Source organism: Cenococcum geophilum (assembly GCF_001692895.1).
Source record: "Cenococcum geophilum 1.58 unplaced genomic scaffold K441scaffold_114, whole genome shotgun sequence".
In the NCBI taxonomy this organism is placed as follows: domain Eukaryota; kingdom Fungi; phylum Ascomycota; class Dothideomycetes; order Gloniales; family Gloniaceae; genus Cenococcum; species Cenococcum geophilum.
Genome location: NW_027137672.1, coordinates 171562 through 185667, shown reverse-complemented (window position 1 = coordinate 185667; position 14106 = coordinate 171562). Strand labels below are relative to the sequence as shown.

The 14106-nt window shown below is 34.5% G+C and overlaps 1 protein-coding gene across 1 annotated transcript; it reads right to left on the bottom strand.

Annotated features, from left to right (window-relative positions):
* Positions 1 to 8265: 8265 nt before the first annotated feature.
* Positions 8266 to 8433, bottom strand: K441DRAFT_598127 (uncharacterized protein; the record flags this gene model as incomplete). Its single annotated transcript, XM_067645094.1, has 1 exon — positions 8266 to 8433. A coding segment is annotated over one exon (168 nt), but the record flags the coding sequence as incomplete, so codon positions are not given.
* Between the last annotated feature and the right edge of the window lie 5673 nt (positions 8434 to 14106).

The window sequence follows — 14106 nt, the reverse complement described above, 5'->3', positions numbered from 1 at the left end:
ATAATTTATACGAAATAATTAAAAAGAAGGATAGAGTTTAGAAATTTTAGTTAAGCGGTAAAAATTATTAATAAGAATCGATAATAATTAATTATTATTAATAATAATTATTAATTGATCTTATTAATAATAAGTTATTAAAAACTATACTGATATTACTACTAGTATTAGATACTAGGATATAAAGCTTTTATATATATAAGACCGTAAATATATACTAGATGCGCTTAAAAAGGATATTATTATAACAACTGCTAAGGATAGATCCTAAAATATATACCATACGGAGGACTATATAAATCGTTTAGTAAAAATTGCCGAGTGCTTTATCCTACCCGCTATGCATAAGACACTTTAGGTACTTTAACTAAATATCTAAAAATAGAGTATAGTATAGCAGAGCCTAATAAACGATAAATAACTAAAAGACTTTAGAGTGTTAGTAATATTAGAGCCGTACATATAGAAAATAAACAATATAGTTGTAACTATTCCTATAGGACACTTAAATTAGACTAAGGTAATACCCACAGTCTAATATAAAGAGAGGTGGGCGGTATAGAGTATGTTATAGATTTGAAAAGATATTAAGGCTAAATAGGTGCTAGTATAATCGGCAGATCTTACCGTAGTGGTGCTGCGCCTTCCCAACTAATTAGTACTGGTGGTATTAATATACGTTAAGGGAAAGAATATAGAGATACTATAGGATATAACTAGTAAACTACACCAATTAATCTAGGAAATATAGAATAAGATAGGGACACAAACCGATATAATACTTGCAGGAGACTTTAATTAGTACAACTAGCTATAGGGAGGAAATAACGTCTCGCTAGTAAAATAGGGAGAAGCTAACCCAATTATTAACCTTATAGGAGATTACTCCCTACGTAGCCTGCTGCCTAGGGGTATAAAAATATAGTAAAATGGTAACTGTGAAATAACAATTGACCTAATCCTAGCATTAGATGAGCTAGCATCTATAATGGTAAAGTGTATAGTATATAGGATAGAACACGGATCTGATTATAGGGCAATTAAGACGATATTTAATATTATAGTCCCTAAACGCGCTATAGAACAGAGAATGCTCTTTAAAAACGTACTATGGAATGAAATTAGGAATAGGATTGCTACCGCCCTCTATATAATCCTAGTAGGCAGTAGAGTACAGTAGCAAATAGACCGGCTTATAGATGTAGTACTAGAGGTAGTACACACATTAACTCTAAAAGCTAAACCGTTACTATATATAAAAAGGTGGTAGATAACAAACCTTATAAAGCTCTGCCAGGTATATACTTACTAGAGGAACTAGGTAAAGAACCAACGCTAAGCGGGTTAGATATTACTAAAACTAGAGTAACAAGTAAAGGAGGCCTTAAAGGAATACCACAATATAATACGGAAACAGAAAAGGACACACTAAAACGACTTCCTAGCCAATAATGCAAACATTTGGCAAGTAGTAAAATACCTTAACCTAAGCGGTAACTCAGCGTTTAATAAAATACCACCGCTAGTAAGGACAAATAGATCTACTATAGAAGGAAAAGATAAGTAAGTAGCGGAGCTGTTAACTACGTTCTTTCCCCCGCTGCCAGTAGGAATAGAGGACGAGGGCCCGCGGCCCCAACGAACGCTAATACTAATGCCGCGTCTTATAATAGAAGAGGTAAAACGGAAGATATTTGTAGTAAAGCTATAGAAAGCGCTAGGGGACGACGGCTTACCAGCGATAGTATAGAGGTAGATATGGCCAGTAATAAAAGATAGGGTCCTACTCCTCTTTCAGACCTTACTAGATAAGGGTAACCTTCCTAGCTAATAGAGAAATGCTAAGATTATACCGCTTAAGAAGCCAAATAAAGGAGACTATATAAAGGCAAGGGCATAAAGGCCTATCTCTCTGCTTTCTACATTAAGCAAGGTGCTAGAGTCTGTGGTCACTAAGAGAATATCGCACGCGGTAGAAACCTTTAGACTACTACCTACAAATCACTTTAGGGCGAGGAAAAAGCGCTCTATTAAATAGGTGCTGCTGCTACTATAAGAACATATATATAATGTATAGAGGTCTAGGAAGGTGCTTAGCCTTATTAGCTTTGACGTAAAAGGGGTATATAACGGAGTATATAAAGAGAGGCTATTATAGAGGCTTATAGCAAGAGGTATACCGCCAGTACTAGTACGGTAGATCGATATATTTTACTCTAATCGTACGGCAACTATCTTAGTTAACGGCTATACCTCTAACTAGCAACAGTTATTATAAGTAGGACTACCACAAGGATCGCTGCTCTTACTAATACTATTCCTCTTTTTTAACGCCGACCTAGTCTAGCACCGGCTTAATGTAAATAGAGGCTTAATGGCGTTTATAGACGACTATAATGTATAGGTTACAGGACTATCAGTAATAGCAAACTGTAAAGGTATTTAGGCTATTATTAATAGAGTAATAGACTAGGAGAAACGAAGCGGTGTAACGTTTAAAGGAGAAAAGACTATATTAGTACACTTTATAAGAAACGCGAAGCGGACCAATACTACCCCGTTTATAATTAAGGGAAAAACAGTTATACTAGGGCATATAGCTAAGATTCTAGGGGTAGTTATAGATGCGGAGCTTTGGTATAAGTAATATATTACAAAAGCAGCCACTAAGGGCCTTATCGCAGCTATGGCACTAAAGAGACTCTAGATAGTATCCCCCTTAACCACAAAACAGCTATTCGGGGCAACGGTAGCGCTAGTAGTAGACTACGCCTTAAACATCTAAATGTACATCTGCGGGGGTTCCGCTATAGCCGTAATGAATAGGGTATAAAGAATTAGAGCGCAGGCAATTATAGGAACTTTCTATATAGTAGCTATAGTTATTAGGGAAGCTAAAGTAAGCATACAGTTAGTACGCGAGCGGTATTTAGAGAGGGCCACTAAGCTATAGGTCGACCTCTATACGCTATATAAAACGAACCCGCTCTTAAGGCTCTACATAAAGGTGCTTTAGAGGTTTACGTCCCCACTATAGAAGATAGCCTATATACACCGATATACACTAATAGATAAGATAGAGGTTATTTAACCCTACGTAGTACTACTATAGGAGGACCGACTACCTATAAGCATTAACCTAGATAAAGATAGGGTAACTAAAGCCGCTAACTCCGTTTAAGGTATATAGATCGCAATAAGCTCGTCCGGGAGGAGAGGCATGGTAGGGATAAAAGGTGTCGTTTACAACACCCTTAGCAATATACTAAATAGGGAAGCGGTTATATACTTAACTATACTAGGACTAAGAGCAGAATAGAACCTATATATAGCTAAACTAATAGCAATATTATTGGCGATAAGACGCTTATTACCGGATCTACAGGGGAGATAGATTACTATATTTACTAGTAATTAGGTAGCATTACTAGCGCTTAGCTAACCTAAGTACTAGTCCGGCTAAATAAGTATTATATAGATCTATAATATAACCTATACGCTAAGGTAAAGAAGCAACCGCGTCCTTATGGCATAGGTCCCAATATAAGGGGAGTTCGCACTAGGTAAGAAGGCAAAAAAAGTAGTATAGTAGGCCACTATATAAGGACGCCTACCGTAAGGACAATAATACTAGGCCAAGGCTATAATAATTAATATAGCAAGAGCAAGACAGTAGAGTAGGAAAATACTACTAGAAGGAGTAGGAAGGTACTTAAGAAAAATAGATATAGCGCTACTAGGTAAATATACCCGTAGGCTATATAACTCTCTTAAGTAAAAAGAGGTAAATATATTAGCCTAACTATAGACGGGAATAATACGACTTAATAAATATCTATACTAGATTAGAGCGGCAAAATTAGATCAATATAACTGCGGATAAGTAAGAGAAATAGTAAAATATTTCCTCTTTAGGTATATAAAATAGATAGTATATTAAAAACAAATACTATAGTAAATAGATATAAAACGAGGCAGCTTATTCTTCTACCTTAGGGGCAAGGCGCTATCTAACCCTAGATAGTGGACACTAAACGTAGACGTGGTCCAAATAATAGTAAAATATATAATAGCTACCGGACGACTTAAGGCAGAACCGGATTAATAACCCGCCCACTATAGTTAAACCTCCCCCCCCCCCTTACACTTCAACCAACCTACACTATATACCCTTATGCTACTAGCAGATCTCGCTTTAATTGCCAAAGATAGGATAATAAATACTTGGAGGAATAGCCCCCTAAGACTACCTACTACTAACCACCTACAAGATCTCACAGAATAAGGTATTAGTAACACTAGGGAGTACTAAGTAAGGTATATATATAGGCTTATATAAGAATATAGCGAGACTAAAAGAAGTAAAAATATATAATATAGTACTAGTGCTCTTTAGGCTTAGTGCCTCCGGGCGGAATAAATATTATTATTATTATTATTATTATTAACTATAATCTACCGTTTTCTACTAGCGCTATAATAGTATCTCTATAATACAGTATTCGTTTAAGCTTTAATTTAGAGCCATTTATTTAAGCCGTATCAATTTTAGTATATTAAAATCCTGATTTTAGCATATTAATATACCAAAACTATTAAGAATTGATCTTCTAGTGCTATAACGAGGCTGGCGTTACTAGCCTCCCTAATATTATATAACCACTAGCCTTCCTTTTCTTTCCTCCTTTAAATATTAACTACCCCTACTTTCGCTCCTAATTTTACCTTCTACCTTAATACCTCCTTGCTTTTTTTATCTTTAAAAATGCTAAACTCTACCAACTCCTATACTACCTATAATGCTACTAACGCCAAACAATGCTCCCGCTGCTATTCTACCGCTTACTGCTCTATAGAATGCCAGCAGTCTAACTAGTCTATCTATAAACACCTTTACAAACCCTTTATAAAATTTTAAGAACCTCTATCCAAAAATCACTAACAGGCTATACTTTTCCCTATACTCCTTAGCTCTAAACCTCGCCTTATATAGGTTGAAATTATCCCTTCCTGCCTAGATATAGATGGCTATGACAAACCTATCCTATAAGGCCACCTTAACATTTCCCCTACTAAGACTGATATTATTAGTATAAGCCTTAATATAATCTATAGTAACGCTCTTCGCACCTCCATCCTTAACGACTATATTATTGAGTTAACTAGCCGCAACGTCTTTTAAACCCTCCTACCTAATTAAAGTATTGCTATTATTAGCGGTAGCCGCTAGCGTTTCTAGTATAGACCCTTCCTAGCTATAGCTAAGGTTAGCCCTAGCCCCAATCCTCCCTACTACTAATATATTTCCTTAGTTAATTACCGCGATGTTATTAACTACATGTCCTAGTTTCGTAACGGTATTAGTAGCGCTACCGATAGCATTAGTGCCAATACCTACTTCGCCTATAATGTCGTCTTGCCTATTAAGACCGCTAAGCTTAAAGGCGTCCGCGTTAACGCCTATAAGGACCATTACCTATACAACCGGCCATTATTTAAGCCCGTTAATGTTTTACGCCGCTATCCTCTCTTCTCTAAAGCTAATAATCCCTCCCCTATTACTAAGTACTTGGGATCTGCCGCCCTAGGACTATATACGGGTACCTATTCCCTTAATCCCCTCTAAAAGTCTAACCTCGCTTTACCCAATTACTTTAATAACCCCGTTTATAATATACTCTATCTATACCTAGATCCTAACAGCTAGGACTAGGGCCGCTGCCTAGAATGGTAGAAAAATGTTAAGGGTAGCATCCTACTAGTTAACCGTAGACGGATAGACTTAGCCGTTAATACTGTTAATTACCTTATCCTCTTCACTTAGTACTAGCTCCTTTCTTGCCTTTATAAATGCGGAGATAATATTACTAGCCGTAGTGCACTTCTAAATTCGCTTACTATGGATAAATTTAATAAATATACAGAAGGCGCAGCGGATAAGGATTAAGAAATGGGTGGAGTTTAATAGGATGGTAGCTTACCTTTAGGAATAATGTATATATATATATATTGACCTAAATTGGATTTCCTTACTACTATTATACTACTATCTATTGACCCAAATTGTATTTATATACTTTGTCTTAGTTATCTCTTAACTTATAACTAATTGCCCTCTTTCTTAATTATATATCTTATTGAATATCTTATTACCTATTTCTATTACTTATTGCCAACTAAGCGACGTCTTCATCAGCCTTTTTGCTACCTATTTAATGTGTATAATAAGGCTCTAGAGCCTCTTACAATAAGATAGTATTTTTATACTTAATTGTCCGTTTAATAATATATAAGCTTCTTTCTCTATTAAATATTAAGCTTCTTAATTACGACTCCCCTTAACCATCTATTTTAATACTTATCTTAACACTTATTTTATTACTTATCTTAACACTTATCTTAACACTTATCTTAACACTCATTTTAATACTTATCTTAATACTTATCTTAACACTTATTTAGATTAATTATTATCCATTTTTACAATAATTATATTTTGCTATATTGTTAGGGAATTAAGGTAGTATTAGTAAATAAAAAAAAGGGGGGGGGTTTAGCATGTTAACATGCCGAAATTACTTCTTTTTTAATATTAGTATACTAAAATTAACATCACCTACCGCTTAAATTATTATAATACTCTATACTCTAAAAATTTATAAAACACTTAGCATATTCTATTACTCTCTAATCCTCCCTACCTAATTTTCTTTCCCATCTATCTTATTACCGGTTTAATATTACTTAGATTAACCTATTCTAAACCATCCTCCTTTATCCTACCCTTAACCTATACCTTAAACTTAACCAGCTATATAATCTAATTTAATATTAATGACTTAACTAATACCCCCTTAAACTAATAAATACCCCTCTTCTCTTCCTCTAACTACTATTGCTTAGGTTTATCTTAAACCTCTTATATATACCCTACAGGATTTTATACTTAAAATAATATAAAAACCTCTCCTACTTAATTAACCCCTTTATCCTCTTAATTTTATCCCTAATTATATCCGCCTGCTCTTTATAGTATTCCTAAATACTATAACCTAAACACTTCTTATCTACTTTACCTACCGCCTTATACCGCTAATAACCTAATATCTACTCTTCTAATCTTTTCTCTAATACCTATACCTCTAATATCTCTCTTAATTATAACTCTATCTCTTTAACCGCTATTAATCTTCGCCTTTCTACCTCCTGTTTAAATTCAATTATCTCTACCTTTTTCTCCTTCTCCTCTCCTAATCTATCTACCTCTATTACTTCCTCTTCTATCCCTACCCCTACTACTTCCTCTTCTATTCCTACCTCCGTATTTATTTCTTCCCCTCTTAACCCTACCTTATTTACTTAGCATCCGTCACACTTTTCTTCCCCATCTTTATAACTAACCCTATCTTTCCTTCTATTTATTTCTTAGTCCAAAATAACCTATATATAACCTTTAGTTGTTATAAACTTTAGTATATCCTCTTTAATATCCTTACTTAAACCCCCTTCTTAAATCTTCCCTGCCTAATTATATTATACCCCGCGTAATATAATTGCCTCACTCTTTAACCTATCCTACCCCGTCTTACCGCTTTCCTATTTATAATCCTATAACTTCCTTACTACCCTAATATAGATTACCGCCTAGATCATTAGCGCATTAACCCCTAAATCTAACGCGTTTGTAGCTATAAAAGCCTATTATATTTCTTCCGTTAACTATTATACTAACTTGCTCTTTTCTGTCCTACTTCTAACCTGCTAGTAGTAATAAACGCAACTTAAACCTATCCCTAACCTAACTGTCTTCTCTACCTTATTATAATATACGATTATCTGTCCAGGTATTAGGTACTAGCGCTTCTTCTTCTCTACTAATTTCTTTACCGCCTCTTCCTTCTCCTCTTAGTTGTATAACTAAATCTAGTATTTAACGTTCTTTTATATCGTTACCCCTCTAGACTAATAGCTTTTTTCTTTTACTAGCAACCCTATTAACCGTATAAACTCCGCCTTATCTCTTAGCCGCATTATTGCCGTTAAATATACTAACTATATCTCTGTCTTAACTAAATCCTATAACCTTAATATCTATATCCTCTAACCCTTAGTTAAATCTAAAACGATATAGTATTCATTAATTACTATCTAGTCTAACCTCCTTATAGCCCGCTATTGATTAATAAAATCCCTAAAACCTTCGCTAACTGCTGATTCTAGCGTAACCAAAACAACTAACGCCTATTTATGTGGTTTACGGCTATCCTATTTAACGTACTTAATTCCCGCCTTATTATAATAGTCCTTTAAATTATCCCTTAACGAAATTAACGGGATAACTACTACTGTCACCCCCGTAAAACACGATGCCGGCAATATAAATAATATACTCTTCCCGGCCCCTATACTTATAACTATAATAACTAGGCTCTTCTATTGCATAATCGCCTATATAGCCCGTCCTTAGATATCCTTAAACTTAGCCCCTTCTCTAACTAACGCCTCTAACTGTTCTTAAATATCCACCACTTTTATCCTCCTTTAACGCCGGAATTCCTCCTTTATTACCTTTCTCCTAGCTTCGGCTACCTAACTACCCTTTTTTAGTTAAACTTCTAACGCTAACTTAAATAATAATTACTAATACCACCCTATACTGACCTACCTTAACGCCATTCTTTAGGACTTGGTACTAAACAGTAACTCTATAATCGGTCTTCTATAAATCCCCCCTCTAATTTTAAAACTATGCCTAGTTTATATATTAAACGGATTATCCTCTTTATCTTCGCCCTTATCCCCTTTAACTACCGCTTTAATTACCGCCTTATTATTAATATATTTATAATAAATTGCCTTACTTATATATTACCATCCCATTATTATTAATTTAACCCCTATCTACTATATTGAAACCCGTTAGATTGCCCGTCTTACATAGTTTATATCCTATTTATCCGGCGCTCCTTTAGCATAACTATTATTCTCTCCCCTCTCTTCTTCCCCTTTAACCTCCTCGCCCTCTTCCCTTTCCTTTTCCTTTTTTTCTATTTGTCTTCTCTTACCTAGCCGTAAACCCGCCTATGGCTCCTTCTTTACTAGTTCCTATATAAACGGACTACCTCCTATCCCTCTCTCCTCTATATACACGCTCTCTAACTTCCGCCAAAATAGTATAACTAACTATAAATAATAAAATAATAATTCCCTAACCTCTTGTGGTAAATAACGGTGGATAATCTTCGCCTTTTTGCTAGCCTTAATCCCCTTATAGTACCTAGTTATATATACTATTAACTTATCCTCTATAAATATACCACGGCTCTCCCTATTAGCGCTATTCTTATACTATACTATTACCAGCTCTATACCGCGCGCTAGCTATCCACCTATTATATATACTAATACTAATAAATATTCCCGGAATAATTGCACCGCTTTACTATACTTCCTTACCCAGTCGCCCTTCTAAACTACTCCTACCCTACCTACTACTGCTACGTCTATAGCCTATATATTAATAAACGCTTTCCTTAAACCCCGCTCTTTAACTATACGCGCTATTAACTACTCCCTACCATCCACGCCCCTAAACGTATTTATATCGTATTTAAAAAAATTCTAACCCATCTTTATCTCTACTAGGTTGTCTACTAAACTATCCTACTTAATCCTAGGTAACTTTATTGCCCTATTTACAATCTAGCCGTCCTTATTAATGCCTAATAATAATAACTCCTTCTATAACTTTATCCGCGTTATCTTAACTAACCTATAAATCATTAACCGTAAACCCGCTATACTAAACTTAATATAGCTATATAACAATATATCTCCTACCCACTATATAACGCTACCCGTATTTGTATTAAATCTAGTCCCTATTCTATATATACGCAAACGCAATAACTAATCTATTAGGCTAGGATTACCTTTATAACTAGTTAATATTATAAACTAGTTAGCTATCTCCTTAACTAAATTAAAATAACTTAACGCTTAATCTTTAGCGTCCTCCTTACTGAAACCATCTTATTTTATAATATCCACTACCCATTCCTTTTATATCTTTTTAGCCTGGTACAATACTAATATTTTTGCGACTGTAATTATGGCGGATATTATAGGCGTGTAAATTAACGGGTCTTTCTATCCGTAGATATTATCTACCCCTAATACGGCCGACGCGCTAACGAACGCGCTCCTATACTTATTATCCTTTAAATTATAGTCCAATAACGCTAACAAAAAAACTAAAACTTAATCCCCTAACCTCTCCTGTTCCTCCTCGCTCTCTTTATCCTTATCCTTACTTTTCTCTTTATTTCCCTCTCCCTTATTAACTTCCTCTTTAACCTCTTTTATAATTTCTTTAATCTTCTATAATCTCTTTACCTGTTAAATTGTAAATCTATACGCTAGCTTCTTTCCTTTTATTCTTTCCCCCTTCCTTTTCTCCCTATCTTCCTCTTCTCCATTTCCCGGTTTAACCCCCTTTAATATATAGGTCCGCTATATATAACTTACTATTTTAGTCTATACCCTGCTATACGTGATTATTATTATACCTATTTGCATGGCATTTAACAGCTTCTTATTTATATCATTACCTATCTCCTACCTGTTAATATAATTTACCGCTAGTAACCCGACTACATTAGTATATAACGCCCGCTAGGCCTTCTAAATCACCATTTCTGTCGCCTAATATACCTTAGCTAACCCTTTCTCCTACTTTTCCGGCCTCCGGATTAAATCTTTTAACTATTCGCTATTGAAATACCCTAAGTGCTTGGCCTAACTAGCTCTACTTAACCACGTATTTATTATATATCTGATATTATCTAATTAGATTACTAAATCTGCCTCTTTATTAGCCTTCTCTAACTTAACTACTATATTAGGGTAAATTTCGCGCGATACCTTACACAGTCGCATTCTGTTAAAGCCGGCTAGGTTAGGTACTAAAGCCCGCATATAGAAAAAGCCCTATTAGTATTCTCCTTATCCACAATTAGATAGGTAGGGTGGAATATATTGTGAATTAGAAGATCATTTCTTAATATAGGCTATATTATTATAGAAAACTTAAAGCGGTTTCCTTAATAACTTGTGACTTAGTTTCGGCATATTAACATACTAAAACCTTTTTTTTTATTTTTTTTTTACTAATAGCACCTTATGTTACGGTACTGGCAAATTGCTATAGATTGCCGCAGATTGTGGTTATATAATATAAAGATTATATAAAACTTCAAACGGCGCTACTTATCCTCTCTTTTCCTTTTCCTTAGCTTTAGATTCTCGTTTATAGATAATCTAATTATACGGGCTTACGCGTCTATCTTATAGTACTCGTACCTTAATTAACTAAGTCGCTAATATAGAGCAGCGACCTAACGGTATTTTTCCTCCCGTTAATATAGTACAGGCGTGCTACCTAGAAGGGTACACTCTATATTACTACTTACGTTTACCTCAGAGGTTTTTTATACCTATATCGCGGTAGTAATCTATATAGACCTTAATTGGGACCGCACTAGACGTTAATTAAGAATTAAGAATAAATAATAAATTACGGATATAAGTTAGGTAAGAGGCGTTAAACTAAAAGTAGCCTTTTAGAGCTTTGGTCTGATTTTAGCATATTTATTATACTAAAATTAAAACAACGCGACTTTTTAGAACTTTAATCTAATTTCGGCATGACAAATATACCAAAATTAAAACAATGAGACCTTTTAGAACTTTTGTCTGATTTCGGCATGTTTGTTATGCTAAAATCAAAATAATAAGACCTCTTAGAACAAAGTTCTGATTTTGGCATAATAAACATGCCGAAATTAAAACAACGAGACCTTTTAGAACATTTGTCTGATTTCGGTATAATAGACATACCGAAATTAAAATAACCTCAGCGATATGTAAATATTACTTTCTATCTATCGCAGTCATATAAGGGGATATTTAATTTTTACTATATAATTGGGAGGCGTAGGGCTAGTTCTTAGCAGTTTTGCTAGTACTTAGCACTTAAATCTGCTAGATATCCCCGACTATAAGCCTATAGCTATAAAACTATCTAACTATAGTAGTTACACTAAGTGTTACGGCACTAGCAGAAAATGGCAGAACTTAGTTAGTAGAACTTAGTAGAACTTTATAGTTACGTAACTAAAGGACCATATAAAAGAACCCTACTTTAACTAGAGCTACTCTTCTTCTCCTTTTCCTTTCTCTAGCTTTAGATCCTTATTTATAGGTAATCCAATTATACAGACTTATATATATACTTTTTGCTATACTTATACCTTAATTAACTAAGTCGCTAATAATGTCTAGCGCTATAAGTTAGGATTCTAGGATAACATTACAAGCTATATATAAATTAATGCTTAAACTACGTTATTTAAAGATAATAAATAAAGATCTAGCAATATAATTTGGGGTAAAACTTTAAAGCGTTAAATGGAGTGTAATATTACGGTACTAGTAGAAAATGGCAGAACTTAGTTGGTAGAACTTGGCAGAACTTCGCACTAGTAAGTTGCTATAGATTGCCGTATATTACGGTCACGTGACATAAAGACCTTATAAAACATTAAGCGGCGCTACTCTTCTTCTCTTTTCCTTTCTCTAGCTTTAGATTCTCGTTTATAGATAATCCAATTATATAGGCTTGCGCGCCCCTTATACTGTGCTTATGCCTTAATTAACTAAGTTGCTAACATTATCTAAAGCTTATCCACCCTTCCTTCCTAAGAAGGAACTTAAATATATTTAAGAACTAGAATAAAAACTAGAACTAAAAAATATAAAAAGAATATAAAGCCTAAGAATAGAATAAGCACGGACTAGAATTTTTAAAGAATTTACCCAAAATTATCTAATACTCCTACTACTATGCTAAGAAACATAGCAGCCAGTAAAGCAGCTATAGGACCTTTAAATACCTTAGATAATAAAATAGTTAATATTTTAAACCCCTAGGCAGAGCTAGCAGCAGCTAATACTAAGATTAAATAACTNCGAGAGCTTCTTAAAGCTAGAGATACCCNTACTTCCGTATCTAGTAATAAATTATTAAACACCTAGAGACTTGCTATAGTCCTTAAGGCCCTATCCTAGCGCCTTAGCGGACCTACTAAGCCCTATATAGTACTATTACGGTCTATAAAGGTNGCGGACCCCCTATTGCTTACAGATAGAATAGACCCTATATTTAATAACTAGAAGCTCCAACTATAGGATAAGCTTAAAGTTAATACCGATTACTTTCCTACCCCTTAGGCCTAGATAGCCTATATCTTTAGCCGTACTAGCGGGGACGTTTAGACGTATTTACGCCCGTAATATATTAAGGACTTAGTATAATAGCGCTAAAGCGCGTCACCTATTAAATTCTGCCTAAGTTCTACTATATTCTACTACCTATTATACTATCTTATATTATTAAGTACTGTCTAGTACTATTTTCTACTATTAGCTCGCCTACTAGCGCCTTAGCGGCTCNCGCTACTTATTTATTTACACTAGCCCTAGTAACCCCCTTTTCTTTTCCTTAGCTTAGTATCTTTATAAGATAGCATTCTATAAGCTTTAATTTAGAGGCATTTATATAAGCCGTTATATTATACTAAGCTCTTCCTATATTACCTGGGAAGGCCTTAATAATATCCCACCCTAAAAAGAAAACTTTGTCTACAATAACGCGTTAATACATTATACTTAAACACTAAAACAACTCTATATTACCCGGGAAGGCCTAAATAATATCCTACCTTATAAGCTAGATAGGACTAGACCTATCCCTTAACACGTTAATTTACGTCCTTAGCTATTAATAAGGGCTTAGCCAATTAAAGGCTCCGAATTAGCTGCCTATGCTAGAGACTACACCCAGCTAGAGCAATTTAATATTATTTAAAAATTTATACGGCATTGTACGGTATCAAATTGTTGAAAATAAATAGCTATTTATAATTTCTATATGGTGTTGCGTATACCTGGACACGTTATTCCTAGGCTTAGCGCCTAGACAAGGACGCCAACGTATTAAGGGATACCCCTAGAATTAAAACTAAAGCGTATAATACTAATAAACCC